We start from the raw sequence: 18,621 nt of genomic DNA, 5'->3' as shown, positions 1-18,621 counted from the left end.
TTCTCTTTATGCTTTAACTACACACCATTATTTGCATGAATCTGATAACACGCACATGTTTATATATAAAAGCTATTGTTTCACTTTAACTGCTGTTTTTTATATTGCCTTGCTTTCATCAGGTCTTTGTAACCTTTATTCTCAGTTTTCATACTGTGAGGTTCGACAGATTTATATATATTTTTTTGAGCTTATTTTTTTATAGAATTGTAATCAAGCGCTGTACATTCCGAATATTCCTCTTGGGTAATGTTTCCATTTTTTTCTATCAATAAAGCGTGTTTATTTAAACCTTAACATTTGGCCAGTTTGTGTTTTTGGTGCCCAGGGAAGAGGGCTAATGGTTCTTGCAGAGCTGCATTTAGAGATCTCTATGCTAAACTGGTTAAAAAAAAGAGTTGCAGTTTTTAATGTTACATTTTTCTCTTTCGTTCATTGATGGACACAGCTCCTAATATTCATAACCATTGGGTTATACTGCCCCCTACAGGAGTAGAACACTAGGCAGAAAAGAATTCTGGCTACACTCATGGGCAGTCCCAGGGGGTATACTCCCTCTCTCTGCTATAGCCATTTTTTGGTCCTGGCAAAAAAAAAATTAGATAGAAAAATTTTTCTCCTGGATTTTTTCCTATGAGATCTACAATCAACTGCCGGACTGGGCGACTGGCTGGATAATCTAGATCCAGTGGTCACCCCGGTCTGGCCAGCGAGCACGTGCAGACCTCAGCTCCGCGCTAGTTAGGCCGCGACATGGCCCCACTGGACGGGGCTGGCCTGCGAAACGCCTCACGAGGTCGCATACGACCTGGTATTGGCCCGAGTCGCAGCGTTTCTCCTGGCTGGCAGCCCCCCATTTTGATGAAAAGGGGTTCTGTCTGTGGCAGTGCCTGCCTGGTTCCTGGTTTGGTGAGTAGCTGTCCCCCCTCTCCCCTGGAGCATTTTGGGGTAGACGTGGGCCCCTCCTTGGGACGGTCGGATCCCCGGGTTCCCCTCCTTCCCGCAGGCAACCCCCCCCCGCCAAGTCCCTCATCCTGCCCCCCTCCATGCTGGGCTTTTTGGGTGGTCTGGCCCCTTTCCTGGGATGGGGGCAGGGTGCTAGCTGGCAATGGGGGCCAGGGGGGATAGCGACCGAAAGATCAATTGTGTTGACGAGGGGGGGAAAGACCTGGTGGGGGCTCCTGCCAGGGCCCTCCGTCCTGCCTGGATCTGTCCTTGAGGCCTGGGACAACTACAGAAGCCTCTCTTTGAAAATATTCAGGACATTCCTCTGCTTACGCTTTCCCAGAAGGTGGCTTTTTAGTGGCTATCACCTCTGCACACAGGGTGTCCGAACTGGCGGCGCTATCCTGTCATTCACCTTACCTTGTGATTCACAGGGATAAGGTGGTTCTTCGCCCCTGTCCATCATTCCTTCCAATGGTTGTTTCTGATTTTCATTTGAATGAAGACATTGTGTTGGCTTCTCTATGTCCCAGGCCTAAACATTGGAAGGAAATTGCCTTGCATGCCTTGGGTGTGGTCCGGGCAATTAGGGTGTACCTGGCAGCTACGGAGTCTTTCAGGGAGTCAGACTCTTTGTGCTCACGGATGAACCTTGAAAAGGGTTGTCTGCTTCCTCTGTGACCATTTCCAGATGGATCAGACAAACGGTGGTTCAGGCCTATTCCATCAGAAGTCAGGTTCCTCCTTTCCCTGTCAAGGTGCACTCTACTAGGGCGCTAGGATCCTCCTGGGCCTTCCGTCATCAGGCGTCAGTGAGGTAGGTTTGCAAGGCGGCCACCTCGTCGTCGGTGCACACTTTTACAAAGTGGATGTTTTGGCATCTGCGGATGCCTCTTTTGGCCGCAAGGTTTTGCAGGCTGCTGTTTAAGATTACCTGATCCTCTTTGAGGGTGTGTTTGTTTTTTTTCAGGTGGGCTCCAGTTGTTTTTGGTTGAACTCCTGTTGCCTGGTTGGCTAATGTTTAGCCTTGGGAATTGTTTTTGTTGTTCCCACCACCCACACTGCTTTGGGACGTCCCAATGGTTATGAATCTTAGGAGCTGTGTCCGTCAATGAACGAAAGAGAAAATGGGATTTTTGACTAACTGTAAAATCCATTTCTCTGATGTTCATTGACGGACACAGCACCCACCCCTCTGTGGAATTATAATTTTCCTGACACTACTTGTAACAAAACTGAGTGGCTATAGCAGAGAGAGGGAGTATACCCCCTGGGACTACCCATGGGTGTAGCCAGAATTATTTTCTGCCTAGTGTCCTATTCCTGTAGGGGTTAGTATAACCCAATGGTTATGAATACCAGGAGCTGTGTCCATCAATGAACATCAGAGAAATGGTTTGTACGGTAAGTTCTTACAAAAATTCAATTTTTTCTTTTTTTTTTTCTTCTGGAGACCATACATTATGGGGTCCCGCCTCATGCCTTGTGCTCTATCCACCTCTGTTCTTCATTCTTGAGCCCCTGAACAATCTCTCCTGTTCTAAATCTTAACATCCTGCGCTATCTCTGCCTGTCTGTCTCCTCTCAGGACTTGGCCCAAACATTTCCTCCACCCCGTTACATGAAGTTGGTAGAAGGACCTCTGTCCTTTTCTCCAAGAAGAACCCCAAAACGGCAGGACCTCCAAAGAGACCTGGGAGGCCACCTAAGAACAGAGACAGCCAGCTGTCGTCGGGGCAAATCAGCAGTCCGATTGGACCCCCTCAACTGTCTATAATGGGGGGGTCCCAGAGGCAGCGGAAAAGAGGCAGGAGTCCCCAGCCAACATCCAGTTCAGACAGTGAAAGCGACAGTGACAAGTCAGCAGAAGATGCCTCTCTAGGTAAGTCAGGGCCAAGACGCTGCAGATTAAAGCAGATCTAATCCCAATCGCTAATATCTCAAAAACGTTTAACCTGTTCATGTAATTTTAAATTTATAATATATTTTCTAATTGCATTAAAGGATAAGTTCCCCTTTGGAACATGTTACGTGTTCCACCTGTTTTTTAGGGTGGAACATGTAACCTGTTCCAGCATCTGTACCTCCCCCCCTCATCCCCTGGACTTGTGACACCGCGGATCTTCTCCCACGTCCACTGTCACAATTTTAAAACAGCGCAGCTGTGCGAGGCTCCGCCCCCACGGTCACATCATTAATTTACAGTTTCCTGTGAAGAAGTCGAAGAAGCCACTGCGGCTGATGGCTTGTAGTTCTCAATGCACTACGGGGAGCTGGTGAACGCTCTCATAGTTCATTGATCTTCTGCCCTCAAGTAACTGCCTGCCCGTATTAGAGAGTCTGCAGGAACCGGACATTGCACCCGTGAACTCCTGATTGTGGGTGCAATGCTCTGCAGGCTCCTTAGCAAAAAAAAATTATAAATGCACTTTTTTTTTTTACCTGCAAAAGAATGTGCATTTATTTATTTATTTTCAAAAGGTCTACTTAGCCTTTAATTCTGCAGCTTTTGTTAAAATACCCGGTGGTCCTGCCATTTAAGGTCCTTGTTCAGGCACCTGATATGGGGGTGACAGCCTCCCATTTGTGCTCATGTTTGCTCACTCTGTCCCATGGAGAGTGACTGTACTGACACATATTGCACAGGCCCAATGTGCTGTTGCCACTATGTAGTCCACAGCAAAGACTTGAAGCTGAAATAGATCAGCAGCACTGGATAAAAACGTTTAAATTCATTCGGTGAAAAAAACACAATAGTTTAATTCAGGGCACATGACCAAGTTTAAAATTCATCTAGTTAGGATTTACATCTGCTTTAAAGCTGAACTTTAGTCACATTTTTCTTCCCATGCATTGGGGTTGTGCCCGCACTGCTAGGGATAACTGCTCATTTTGTCCAGGAGCAAATAGAAGGCTGTATACTCAACCGATCATCTAATCCAGCGGCAAATGGCTCTCCCCCACAATCCCGAGGTGGGACTGTTCCTGACGTCCTTACATCCAGAGGAGGTCTATGGGTGTGATGAGATCAGGAACAGTCCACCGTAGGCAGGAGCAACAGGGACCGGTCTTGTATATCTCTGCTCTCCTCTTCCCTAGAAATAAATGAGAAGTTATCCTGTGCAGTGGGGACACAGCCCCACTGCATAAGAAAGGAAAAAAAAATCTCCCAGAGTTTGGCTTTAAAGTTAGCTTATTGTTAGCAAATAATGCAGCTGCTGTATCCATTGTTGGCCCTCAAGACATATAGGCATGCAAAATGGTATCCTACAGTTTGTATGTAATTGTCAGACACCCCTGGGGCTCATCTTGCCTTTAAGGAAAAGAAAACTATTGACCATGAAAACATTCTTTTTTTTTTTTATCATCATTATTATTATTATTATACATCGTGACTGATTTTGAATGATGGTACAAAATTTTATCAGGCATCTGTCATTTTTTTGTTTAAACAAAAACTGTTCTGTACCTTCTGATAGCAATGTTTAGACCTAATTAATACCGAATTATTAATAACACATGTATAAAAAAACTGGAGAAAACTTTATCCACAATAGTGGAGATTTTGAACCTTGTGACGAGTCAGATCACTTGGTTGATTTCCTAGAGAAATAAATTGGCCACTATTAATACATTCTATGCTTTGTTCGAGATCTTTTATTTTATCCAAGTAATTTTTTATTTTTTTTAAAAATACATTTTTATCTAGGTTTTTACTTAAGTCTTTGAAGATTGGACCCCAAAATAATTATCTGATCAAAAATAGAGCTAGTAGGAGCCATGTATCTTTGTACATTATTCCCCACCTCCATCATGGATATCTTACAAAGAACAGGAGGAAACGAGTCAATTGCAGCTTAAGAGCATATATATATATATATAATCTGGTTCAGACCTACTCAAGTGTAACCCAAGGAAGAGTGGCCACATTCTTTTCTTGAAATTACACTGGGTTTCATTTAAAGCCTAACCCCATGTTTAATGTCCCTTTTAAATTGTTTGTTTGGGCTAAGCTGGCCCAAACTAACTATTTACTGCAGGTGCATTTGCTGGGCACGCTGCTCTGTGTGTCGCCTCAGCTACATACACTATATAGTGCTGTGTTTGGCAGTGGGAGAGCGACTTCTCATCCCACTCCCAGAACATAGAGTCAGGCTGAGCACTGCTCAGCTACTCACAGGGAGCTTGTATTCTTTGGATGAATACAAAGCTTCCTCTGATTGGCTGAAGCAGGCAGATAACCTCATTATCTCTGCTCCAGCCAATCAATGGAAGCTTTGTATTCACTCATAGTATACAAAAACTTGTGAATGGCTGAGTAGCACTAAGCCCAACTCTTTTTTTTTTTTGTTCCAGGAGTGGGAGGGGAAAGTCTGCCCAACTGCCGAAACACAGTGATGTATACTGTAGTTTGTTTGGGCTAAGCTGGCCCAAAAAAACGATTTACTGCAGGTGCGCTTGCTGGGCACGCTGCTTTAATTGTATGTTGCCTCAGCTGGGAGAGAGACTTCCTGCTCCGCTTTTAGAACATACAGTCAGGCTGAGTGCTGCTCAGCCATTCACAGCAAGCTTGTATTCTATGAAGGCGGGCAGATGATGTCATGATCTCCGCTCCAGCCAATAAAGGAAGCTTTGTATTCACTAGAATACAAGCTCATAGAATACAAGCTCCCTGTGAATAGGTAGCACTCATCCGAACTCTTATGTTCCAGTAGTGGGACAGAAAGTCTGTCCAACTGCTGAAACACAGTGCTGTATACTGTATGTAGCTAAAGCCTAATACACACTGCAACTGACAGCTCAGTTGGGGGCCGCTGTACTAAAAATCCGATGTTAGTACAGTAATCTCCTGGGCTGTTCTTTTGGGAGGCGGCCCCCCCGCCGGAACGCTCCGATCAGCGCTTTCAGCCATTGGCTGTGAGAGTTGAAAGGGAGCTGGTCGGCAGACCTTTTCCGGTCATGACTCTTCAAAGTCGGTTGTTGGATCGACTGCCATACACACGGCCAAATGTTTATGCCGCCCGACATTCGGTCCCTGTGTACGGGGCTTATGGCTACATACAGGTAATAGAGTACGACCAGCAAGTGCAACTGTTAGTGCAATAAATAGTTTGTTTGGACTAAACAAACTATTTAAGGGGACATTAAATTTTGGGTAGGCTTTAAGTAGTTAACTGAAGTGCTAATAGTGTTTACTAGAGCAATCTGCATTTTATTTTTATTTTTTTGTAGAAATGCTGGTACCCTCTTCTGGAAATATACTCAGCCACCTGCTAAATTTTCATGTATTTAAAAAAAAAAGTTAATTTTAAATTGTATAACTAAATGCTTTGGAAAAAAAAAAAGCGCAAGTATTTGCATTTAATCTGACTAAAAATGCACAAAAAAACACAAGTCCCAGTTTTATGTAATCATCGTGACATTAAGAGTCGTCACACCTATGGCAGCATTAGAAATGTTAGGAGCTCTGTGTTGACCGCTCCTACTACGCATTTCATAGCTGTCCCCTTTAGGTATGTGCAGGTAACATGCAGTGCCTGCTCTTTAAAGTAGAACTGTGGCCAGGCTATGGACATTCAGACTGTATTTACACTGTTCCATGCGCATTCTATGCAAATTGTAATGCTCACGTGTAGGTGCAAGTGAGCCCATAGAATTTCTCTTTATTGTTCACATAAAAAGGCAGTGCATAAATGTGAACCAACCACATGAATAGAATTTCTACTCGACTTATGTTTTCGTGATACGGGGAGAAGTTCCCTGTACTAGCTGTTACTTTTTGAGCTTTTTTTTCCCTTACTAGCTGTCACTTTTTTTTTTTTTTTTACTAGCTGTCACTCCACCCACACGGCCATGTCATTCATTTACATAGCTCTGTGTGTAAAGAACTACAAACCCTGAAATCCTTTGCTGATGTCAGTTTGTAGTTCTCAAATAAGCGGCGTGGTAGTTAATTGATTCTGCCTGTGAGTGTATCTGCTTACCCATATGGGCACACAGATACGCTGACAGATCTGCAGGAGACCTGCATGGCACCAGCGATCTGCTGATTGCTGCTGCAAAGCTTTACAGGCTCCAAAAAAAAAATAATAATAAATGCACAATTTTTTTATGGTGGCCATACACTATACGAAAAATCGGCTGAAATGCGGTCATTTGGACAGTTTATTCGTTTTTCGGCCAGTTAATGGGCACAAATCGGTAATCGGTTGTGACATTTTTGAGTCAAAAAAATGGAAGGACAAGTTTGGACATTTTCTGCCGAACGAACGATAAATTGAAAGGTTAATGTGTTTCTCGTCCAAATTGTTTGGACTAGGTATATGTAAAAAAATGAAAACAAAACTGATTCATTTGTGTCCATTGAACGCTTTATCGGTCATTACATGATGGCTCTATCGTCTGCTCTCACTGCTCAGTGTTGGTTTTTTTAAAACGAGTTCAAACATTTTTTGTATAGTGTATGGCCAGCATTACCTGCAATAAAATGTGCGTTCTTTTTTTTTTTTTTAACGTGAACCTATCCTTTAAAACAAACCATCACTGACCTCTGTAGCTTCAGACACCATGGAACTAATTTATACATTTACAGCTGGTGTCTGCTGCTGTCAGATGTCCTCGCAGGGGGAATCCTCTATCCACCCCGTTTTGTATGAATGGAGGAATCTCCTATTTGTTTTTTTCAGCTCTTTGGCTAAATGAAAAAAGCTAACCGCATATATCCAGCCTCAGCAGCTCCGCTCTCCCAGTTTTCCCCTCCCAGCATTTAGTTGGCAGCCTGCCCCAGGAAGAGCAGAGAGCTCAGATCAGATTTGAGTGACTTCAGTGCTTCTCTTGTGAACTTTCAGTACCTAAAACTACAGAGGTGAGTGAGAGATTTTTTTTTAAAGCTCATTTCTTCTTAAGATTATGTAAATATTTGAATATCGTTATAGTGGCCACAGTTTTACTTTTAAGATTTATATTTGTCTTTTTTGTTTTATACCTTCAGGGCCAGTTCACACCGCAACGTGGTGCTAGAAACCCATGTTCCCTGCACATTTCCTGCACCGTGTTTAAAACGACGACACTCCAAACGTAGTGTGTTTGCCTGCACTGGATTACATGGTACAATACCACCATGTGATTCGGTTGTTGTGTGTTTTATAAAGTAGTGCATGCACAATTGGTGTAGCCCAGCGCAATTTCAGACCATTCAAATAAATGGGCTGAGATCACACTGCACCCAGATCGCATGTGAATCACACAGGAACAAACAGCGTTTTCCTGTGTGATTCATGATGTGAACCGGCCCTCAGGCCAGGCTCTGGTTGGTTCAGAGCTAGTGTGCTTCTGTACAGGAGATGATCCACATTTTCTGTAGCTGTGTAAGACACTCCCCACAATACAGATTGCCCCCAAACTCCTGCCTGCACCACATATATTGGAACAATAATTAACCTAGTAGGCCAGAAATGAAAAATTAGATTTTCCATTATCTAATGTGTTTCCATGTTTTCAGACTTGCCCACCAATGGCTTCAGTGGCAGCAACCAGCAGGTGAAAAAAAGTTTTTTAATTTACCGCACTGACTGCAATCTTCCCCGGAGCAGCTCCGACTCGGAGTCCAGCAGTACCAGCAGCAGCAGTGCTGCATCAGACAGAACCAGGTAAGATTACTGAACATAAGGGGAAGTGGCAAACCGATTGAGCAAGTGATGAATAATGACACAGGAAGTGGCGAGTGTCCTCCTTGTGAAGGTTCCTGACTAAGCACATGCTCCGTATTCTCTTTTTCACAGTTTGGCCAAAATGATGTGGACACCTGACCACCTGTATGAGCTTGTTAATCATCCCATTTCAAAACCATGGGCATTAATATAGTGTGGAAAACCCCCTATTGCTATGCAATTATAGCAGCCTCCACCTTTGTTTTCCAAAAGGTTGGTTCTAGTAATTTGTGCCCTTTCATCCAAAACAGCATTGGTAAGATCCAGTACTGGTGATTAATTGGAAATTCTGGCTTATAATTTGCATTTCAGTTCATCCCAAGTAAAGTATAGTTAAGTAGGGTTAAAGTGGTTTACCTTCATGCATTCAATGCATAATTGTTAAAAACCTTTTGTGTGCAGCAGCCCCCTAATACGAGTGCCTGTTGCCAGACCATTCATTTCAAGAAAAGCCTCCCCATAAGGTTATATGTGCATTCAACAGTCAGCATCCCTGGCAACCACATAAACAGTTATGAAGGTAGGGGTGAAGTACAGTGGGGGAAATAAGTATTTGATCCCCTACAGATTTTGAAAGTTTGCCCACTTACAAAGAAATGAAGGGTCTATAATTTTTATCATAGGTGTATTTTAAATGATAGAGACAGAATATCAACCAAAAACCCAGGAAAAAAAAACACATAAATGCTATAAATTAGGTTGCATTTCAGTGAGTGAAATAAGTATTCCCAAGCAAAACATGACTTAGTACTTGGTGGAGAAACCCTTGTTGGCAAGCACAGAGGTCAGACCTTTCTTGTAGTTGGTGACCAGGTTTGCACACATCTTAGGAGAGATTCTGGTCCATTCTTTTTTACAGATCTTCTCTAAACCCTTAAGGTTTCTTGGCTGTCGCTTGGCAACTCAAAGTTTCAGCTCCCTCCATAAAGTTTCTATAGGTTTTTTGATATTCTGTCTGTATCATTTAAAATACACCTATGATAAAAATTGTAGACCCTAATTTCTTTGTAAGTGGGCAAACTTACAAAATCTGCAGGGGATCAATTCCTTTTTCCCCCCACTGTAGATTTGCCAGCACAGAGACTGAGAAAGAAGATGGCTATGACATGGAAGGAGGGAAGGGGGCTTTACTAGAGAACTGACTCTTCCTAGAGAAAGTACATTTTTTAGCAAATTCAAAGGCATATAGCAAGTGAATAAAAATGCGTTATTTAACAGAATAACGCTGCAAGTAAGCATTTGAAATAGTTGATTTCTCTTTCGTTTATTGACAGACACAGCTCTTCGTCTTCTTGACCGTAGCGTTATACTGCCCCCTACAGGAGTAGGACACTAGGCAGAGAAAAAGCTTGAACACACCTATGGGGCAGTCCCTGAGTGTATACCCCCACTTCCTGCTATAAGTATTCCGTTTTTTTTCTGCCTATTTAGGAGTAAGGACCTAGTTCCTTGCTGGGATTTCTGGTCCTGGCAATTTTTTCCTTTTTCCATGGATTTTTTTTTTTTTTCGCCTTATTTTTTTGTTCCTGTCAGAGCTACAATCAAGTGCTGGACTGGGCGACAAACTAGATCCTTAGGGTCCCCCCATTCCAGCCAGCGAGCACGTGCAGACCGCAGCTCCACGCTAGGTCAGTCACGACATAGTCCCACTGGACAGGGGCTGGCCTGCGAGTTAAACTTCTCGAGAGAACGCATACGAACTGGCTTCAGCCTGAGTCGCAGCTTTTCCTCCTGGCTGACAGCATCCACATTACAATGGAGCAGTGTCCTGTCCAGAGTGGTTCCCTCCCTGTTCCTGGTGTGGTAAGTAGCTGTCCCCCCACTACCCCTGGAGGGTTTTGAGGTGGACGTGGGCCCCTCCTTGGGATGGCCTGACCCCTGGGTTCCCATCCTTCCTCAGCCTCTTTACAATTTTGGTCCCTCTGGGTCTTTGAGCCCCCCACCTTCTCCTCCCTGGGAGAGGTTATGAGTTTGCTTTTGCCACATGCTCTTAAGGGGGCTGGTTGAAGTTGATGCTGCCCGCGTTTTCCTGGGGCACAACAGGAGGTTTAACAGGATTTCCTGCCACCCTTGGAGTTGGTGACTAGGGCAGGGATGTCCTTTGGGCTCCCTGCGGTGGTTGTTGGACTAGGGGAGCGAATGTTTTAACATCCGCAGGTACATGCCTCACACGGCCGGATCCAGACAAAAATTTAAAAAAAATGTGTTGCGGTACCTTTGAGGGTAGCTGATGCCACTGCCTCCAGTTTGGGCATCCACCTTCCCCTCCGCTGCCCCTCGGCGGTCAGCTCCGCTGGGGCTCGCGTCCTGGCAACTGGGTGCCTTCAAAAATTTAGGCTTGCGGCCTACTAGGCCATGCGGCTGAGTCTGGCGCCACCGTTAGGGGGGGGGGGGGGCGGTCTAGGTGTGTGTAAGTTGAAGCCCCCACTCTTCTTTTGGGCACCTGCCGGGCTGAGGATCCATGCAATTGCAGCTGGGCCTTCACAAAAATTTAGGCCACAGTCTGCGACCTGCTAGGCCATGTTGTCAGCTTGGCCACCTCTCTTGGAAGGGGTAGTGCTGTGGGGGCGCTTAATTTTTTGCCGCCATGCCCTGTTTTAGTGAGGGTAGCCTGCCTGTGCTTCCGCGTCACAGCGGGCGGCCCCCTTTTGGGGGGCTATGTCCTCTATGGAGGGCGGCCCCGTTTTTTTGCAGGGTCTGATAAGTGGTCCATTATGGGCCCTTGGACGGCATCCTATTTACGGGATCCCAGTCGGCGGCCTCCCCTGAATATGTTTTTCAGGGTGAGCTTAGTATATAAGCACCCTTCTTGGGTCTGCGTCCACGCTCCCTGAGTGCTCAGATAGTGAGGATGATTCCTCTGCTTCTCTAGACGCTGATTGATGCACTGTTTGTGACACTGCGTGAAACTTTAAAAATGGAGGTTGCTGCTGATGCCGCGTCAGAGGCACCAATTCCTTTTGGCACCCACAGGCCCTCCAAAGCTGCAAGGGTGTTCCTTTCTGCTTACCTTGGCAACATTGTCACAAACAGTGGGGTTGTCCAAAACTCAGTGGTTGCTAAACGTTTTTGCTTGCGGTATCCTTAAGAAGATTAACTGCGTTACAGGTGGATGGTTCCATCTGTAGTGGACTTGCCGGTTTCCGGGTCAAATTGAGCTACTTTCATTCCGGTTGAGGAGTCCCTGGCCTTTACAGGTCCAGCTAATAAGAGGGCGGAGGCTCTGACCCGCCATATGTGGCTGTGGCTGGTTAGGCCTGTAATTACTATTGCCCTGGTGTCGCAAACTCTGACCGAGTGGGCTAAGCTTTTTTATGCCGGGACCTGGAGGAGAAGCAGCTCCCCCTGCCTTGGTGGAGCTGGCGAATCAGTTGGTCCAAGGGCTACAGTTTGTCTGTGATGCCTCTTTGGATGCCGCTCCCCTGCTTTCTAGACTGTCTGTCTCAGTAGGGGTCCTGTGGCGCATTATCTGGCTGAAATGCTGTTCTGCGAGCCAGGCTTCTAAGGAGGCCTTGTCTGAACTTCCATCCATGGGCTATAGCCTGTTTGGAGCTTCCTTGGATGACATCATCAAGGGCCTCACAGGGGGAAAGAGTACTCTTCTTCCTCAGGCTTCCAGGGGTAAAGCGTCCCATCGCAGACGGGGGACCCTCCTTTTCGGCTCACAAGCAACTTTTTCGTCCCTCAGGGTCTCAAGACAAGGGATCCAAGCCCTTTCGGGCCTCTGCTGGTTGTTCCAAAAAGTCTTGGTCAGGCAAACCGTGAGCAGTTGCTGACAGACCGCGGACCAAAATTCCTCCGCATGAAGGGGTGCCATCACCCGTATCTGGGGTAAGGGGGCGTCTTCCCTGCTTTCCGGATCCATGGACCTCCCTGATGCAGGACAAGGGGATCCACGGAGTCATTCACCCTGGCTACAAGATAGTTTTGATCATATCCTCTGGAAAGAATCTTCCCTTCCAACCTGTGCTTATCCCCAGATCGCTTAAAGGATCTTTATGCGGTGGTGCAAGATTTGTTACTTCAAGGGATGATTGTTCTGGCTCCAAAGTCGGAACGTTTTCAAGGTTTTTACTCAAACCTGTTTACAGTTCCCAGGATGGAGGGCAAGGTGCGCCCAATTCTGGACCTCAAGGCGCTAAACTGCTTTGTGCGGGTGCAAAGGTTCCGCATGGAGTCCATACGCACGGTGGTGGCATCCCTACATCAGGGGCATTTCCTTGCCTCCATCGACATCAAGGATGCCTACCTTCACATCCCAATATGTGTTGCTCATCAGCGTTTCCTCCGCTTTGCCGAGGGCGAGGAGCATTTTATCAATTAATGGCGTTACCATTTGGTCTCGCTTCTGCTCCTCCGGTCTTCACGAAAGTGTTGGCCCCAGTTCCAGCCTTACTGTGACAGCGGGAGATCGCGGTACAAGGGTACCTGGACGATTGCATTAAGGAGCGGAGTCTTTGTCCGTCTTTTTGGACAACTTTGGAGATTACTCTGCAAGTGCTGAGGGAGTTTGGTTGGATTCGGAATCTTCAGAACTCTGCCCTGGTTACGTCTAGTCCATCTTGGTCTGACTCTGGACTCATTCTCAGCCAGTGTTTCTTCCTCGGGAGCAACTTCAAAAGTTGCGGAAGGCAATTCGGCTTTTGCTGACCAGCAGAGAGTCGTCTCTTCGGACTTGCATTCACCTGTCCGGGTGGGGAGGCGCCCTTGGCACAGTTTGCGCTCATGTCTCAGGAAGAGTCAAGATTATTCATCAATGTACTGGAGCTTCAAGCGATCAGACTTTGTCAGGATCATTGGACAAGTTGTCTCCAGGGGTGTCCGGTGCAGATTCAATCAGACAATGCCACAGCTGTGGCCTATGTCAATCACCAAGGGGGCACAAGTGTCCTGGTGGCTCGGGAAGTAACCGGCATTCTAAGGTGGGCAAAAAGATTTGTTCCAGCCCTCAACGCTGTGCATATTCCAGGGGTTGAAAATTGGCAAGCGGACTATCTCAGTCGACAGGCGTTAGACCAGGAAGAATGGTCTCTTCATCCAGAGGTGTTTCATCAGTTGTGTTTCTGGTGGGGTACTCCAGAGATAGATCTGTTGGCCTCTCGCCTCAACAGGAAGGTTCAGAGTTTCTGGCACAGTCTTGGGGTTCCTCTAGCCGTCGCTACAGACTTGGTTGTCTGACTCAGTGAATCCTACGCTGTTCAAAGCTAGAAAATCTACTTCTAGGAAGATTTACCATCGTACGTGGCAGACGTAAATTGTGTGGTGTGCACCCTCGTTTTTTTCGGTGGCTCAGGTCTTGGCTTTCCTCCAACAATGGGTTGTGCAGTGCATGGCCTTGAGTACCATCAAGCGCCAGGTCTCGGCCTTGGTGGTTTTATTTCAATGCCCGTTGGCCACACACTCCTTGGTGTGTACTTTTCTCCAGGGTGTGGGACACTTGGTTCCTCTAGTACAGTGTCCATTGCCATCATGGGACCTCAATTTGGTGTTGTCAGTTCTCCAGAAGCCTCCCTTTGAAAATATTCGGGAGATTCTCCTGCTTACATTGTCTGTCTGAGAAGGTGGCCGCCTTTGGTGGCCATTACTTCAGCGCGCAGGGTGTCTGAACTGGCAGCGTTGTCTTGTCCACCTTTCCTGGTGGCTCACAGGGATAAGGTGGTTCTGTGTCCATGCCCGTCGTTCCTTTCGAAGGTCGTCTCTGACTTTCATCTGAATGAAGACATTGAGTTGCCCTCCCTATGTCCTAAGCATCCTAAGGAAGTTGCCTTGCACTCCCTGGATGTGGTTCAAGCAATAAGCGTGTATTTGGCAGCTACGGAGTCTTTTAGGAAATCAGACTCCCTATTTGTCCTCATGGATGGACCTCGCAAGGGGCTGGCTGCTTCTGCTGTGACCATTTCCAGATGGGTCAGACAGACTTTGGTTCAGGCTTAATTCTATTAAGGGTCAGGTTCCTCCTTTCCCTGTCAAGGCGCACTCTACTCAGGCACTTAGTGCCTCCTGGGCCTTTCGTCACCAGGCGTCAGTGATGCAGGTTTGCAGTCGGCTACCTGGTCGTCTGTACACACATTCACAAAGTTTTATTAAGTGGATGTGTTGGCATCTGCGGATGCTTCTTTTGGCTGCAAAGTTTTCTAGGCTGCTGTTTAGAGGACAATTTTTTCAGGTGAGCTCCAGTTGTTGACAGTTGTGCTCCAATTTACCTAGTTAGCTATGTTTAGCCCTGGGAAAGTTTGTTTTTTCTGCTGTTCCCACCCCTCGTGTTTGACACTGCTTTGGGACCTCTACGGTCAAGAAGATGAAGAGTTGTGTCCGTCAATGAACGAAAGAGAAAATGGGATTTTTGTCTTACCGTAAAATCCATTTCTCTGATGTTCATTGATGGACACAGTACCCTCCCCTCTATGAAGTTGGGTTTTTTCCTTCTGACACTGCTTGTTACAAAACTGAATACCTATAGCAGGAAGTGGGAGTATACCCCCAGGGACTGCCCTAAAGGTGTGTTCAAGCTTTTTCTCTGCCTAGTGTCCTACTCCTGTAGGGGGCAGTATGACCCTACGGTCAAGAAGATGAGCGGTGTCCGTCAATGAACATCAGAGAAATGGATTTTACGATAAGACAAAAATCCAATTTTTCAGTGCTTTTACCTGTAATTTGCTAGATCGGTTACAGGGTCTTCTTAAATCGATGTCTTTATTGAGCTGGTTTTGTGCTCTGGGGCATAGTCATGCTGGAACAGAAAAGGGCCTTCCCCAAACTGTTGCCACAAGATTGGAAGTGCACAGTTCTCTAAAATGTCTTTGTATGCTTTAGCCTGGGTTCATACTTGCGTGTTGCAGACACTGCATAATTTTCACACAGGAATCACTCTGGATTCCTATGCACATCCATTTCAAAGTCTGTGCGGTGCAATTTGAGCCATACAAAATTTTGTATGGCTCAAATTTCATCCACAACCAAAATGGTGCAGAACCCTTTATTTTTTCCGCACCTGAATCGCATCACATAGGTGTTCACATCCATGCAATGCGGTGCAGGAAACACACAGGATTCACTGCATTTCGCCAGTGTTAATTTCGTCGACTAAAACCGACTAAAACGTTTTCGTCGACTGAATGAACACAATTTTAGTAGACTAAAATACGACTAAAACAATTCAGATGACTAAAATACGACTAAAACTAAAATGGCATTTTAGTCATAAGACTATAACTAAAACTAAATAAAAAAATTGACATCAAAATTAACTCTTCTGCTGGGCCATTTCTATATCGGCAACACATTTCCATCCAGAGCATGTAATAATAGCACATTAAAGTTTAAACATGTATTGCACCACCGCATAAGCATAAGTAAGGAGCATCTACTAAGCTGCTGAAAACTAAACAATTAAGAAAAAGGCTTTTCTTATATTTTTCCCTAATATTTAATGTTGGTAATATATTCAGGTAATATGTGCAATGACATTAAAGCCAATGGAGTTTACAGCAGTGTTAATTTCGTCAACGAAAACGTTTTCTTCACCGGCATTTTTCAACTGACGAAAACGATATATATATCGTTAGCACATTTTCGTCAAATGACCACAACTATGACGAAAATCAAATTTGTTTTCGTTAACGAACGAAAACTAAACGAGAATGTGAGGCAGGAACGTTTACCCAACTTCCAGTTTTCACGGAGCTCCGCCTGTGTGGCGTGCCCCGTGACGTCCGACGTGAGGAGTGGACTACTACAAGAAAGTCGACTTGAGACCAGTCACCTGACCTCACCAGAGCACTGCAGCTGCAGCACTACAGCCAGACGCGCCAGGCCGACTCATCACACGGCACTGGCACCCGGCCACCACCACATCCAGAGCAGAGCACCCACTGTGATTTAATAGCCAGGCCAGCTATTACTGCCTCCCTGAGTCCCCTCAGACCACTCGCCAGTCACCACTGGCATCCGATTCCGCCATCCATCCAGGACTGTGTGCATGCATATTGGCCACTGAGGCCTGGCCGGCCCATCCTGTTCAATAACTTCAGTTCAGAGTCAGACCAGAGACCACCCTTAAACCTGAGACCCCCATCCAGCACTCTGAGCAGCACTGTGTGCACTCACTGCACTGACTGCAGGCAGCAGCATTACAGGCCTCCTCTCTGACCTGACCATGACCATTTAGATGACTAAAATGAGTTTTAGTCGACTAAAATGTAAGATGTTTTAGTCGACTAAATACGACTAAAACTAAAACACTTGCAGAAGACTAAAATGCCATTTTAGTCTTAAGAGCGGGCTTCTCCAGACCCACGGACAAGGCCCCTTCAGCATGAAGGTGTGCCCTCACCCGTATCTAGGGTGGGGGCACGTCTTCGCTGGTTCCGGGACCCATGGACTTCCCTGGTGCAAGACAAGTGGGTCCACAAGGTCAAACGGTCTGGCTACAAGATCGCGTTTTGTACTTACCCTCCGGAAAGGTTCTTCCTTTCAACGTGCGACTGTGCCCAGTCCGCTCACAGGCTCTTTTTGGGGCAGTTCAAGACCTTTTACTTCAGAGTGATTGTCTCGGTTCTGACTTTGGAACGTTTTCAGGGGTTTTTCTCAAGCCTGTTTACAGTCCCCAGGAAGGAAGGCAAGGTGCGTCCAATTCTGAACTTCAAGGTGCTGAACTGCTTTGTGCGGGTGCAGAAGTTCAGAATGGAGTTCATTTGCACAGTGGGGGCTTCCCTGCATCAGGGGGATTGTCTCCATTGACATCAAGGACGCTTACCTTCACATTCCAATATGTGTCCGCTTTGCCATGGGAGAGGAGCATTATCAGCTTGTGGTGTTAACCTTTGGTCTCCCCTTGCTCCACGGGTCTTCACGAAAGTGTTGGCCCCAGTGCTAGCATTGTTACGTCAGCGGCGGAGGATCGCAGTCCTGGACTACTTGGACAATCTTCTTCTGCGGGCAGAGTCTTCTGCTGCGCTGGCTGGATTCTGAATTTTCAGAAGTTTGCCTTGGTTCCTTCCATGAAGCTAGACTATCTTGGTCTGACTCTGGACTTGGCCTTAGCCAGAGTACTCCTTCCTCTGGACAAACTCCAGAAACTGCAGGCTGCAGTTTCTAGGCCTGATGGTGTCGACCTTCAAGGCGGTCCCGTTTGCACAGTTCCATGCGAGGTCCCTGCAAAGGGATTCTCTGATCAAATGGGACAAGAATCCGCAGTCTCTGGACAACCAAATCCTGCTGAGCCGGGGTACAAAAGGGTCCCTGATCTGGAGGCTTCGCTCTCCAGCGCTCCAGGAGAGCAAATCCTTCCTCCCCTTGTATCGGACGGTGGTCACCACGAATTGTCTGCAGTGCGCATTCAATCAGACAATGCCACAGGCCGTGTTTTATGTCAATCACAAAGGGGGGCACAAGAAGTGTCCTTGCGGCTCCGGAGGTAGCCAGCATTCTCAGGTGGGCAGAACGCTTCCGCCGTACACATTCCCGGAGTGGAAAACTGGCAGCTGGATTACCTCAGTCTGCAGGCGTTGGACCAGGGGGAATGGTCTCTTCATCCGGAGGCGTTTCATCATTTGTGTCTCTGGTGGGGCACCGCCGAGGTGGATCTGTTGGCGTTTCGGCTCAACAGAAAGATGCAGAGGTTCATGGCACGGTCATGGGATTCTCTGGCAGATGCCACAGACGCTCTGGTGGCCTTGTGGGGTCAGTATCGTCTGATTTACGCTTTCCCTCCTCTCAAGCTTCTACCAAGACTTCTACGCAGGATCGAGGCAGAAGGGATTCCGGTCATCTTAATGACCCTAGACTGGCTTCGCCGGGCCTGGTACCCTGATCTGGTGCGGTTGCCGATGTTCCTTGGAAGCTTCCTCTCAGAGAGGATCTGAGGGCAAGTCTTCCATCCTGCTTTACCAGTCGCTGGGTTTGACAGGTTAGCCGTTAAAAGCCAGGTGCTGAAGTATAGGGGTTTGTCTGAATCAGTGAGTTCAAC

General features: G+C 46.5%; 1 protein-coding gene across 1 annotated transcript in view; it reads left to right on the top strand.

The window, feature by feature from the left end:
* The window catches only part of BRPF1 (bromodomain and PHD finger containing 1), an 85,910-nt gene that overhangs the window by 56,162 nt on the left and 11,127 nt on the right, over positions 1–18,621 (top strand). The window contains exons 10-11 of the mRNA XM_082265990.1: positions 2,534–2,827; positions 8,447–8,594. Of these exons, the coding sequence (XP_082122116.1) occupies positions 2,534–2,827; positions 8,447–8,594 (442 nt within the window). The remainder of the gene's footprint in view (positions 1–2,533; positions 2,828–8,446; positions 8,595–18,621) is intronic.

The sequence above is a fragment of the Pelophylax lessonae genome (genome assembly GCF_965119305.1).
Source record: "Pelophylax lessonae genome assembly, chromosome: 8".
Taxonomy (NCBI): Eukaryota; Metazoa; Chordata; class Amphibia; order Anura; family Ranidae; genus Pelophylax; species Pelophylax lessonae.
The sequence above is the reverse complement of the archived record's forward strand: the minus strand, read 5'-3'. Positions and strand labels throughout refer to the sequence as shown.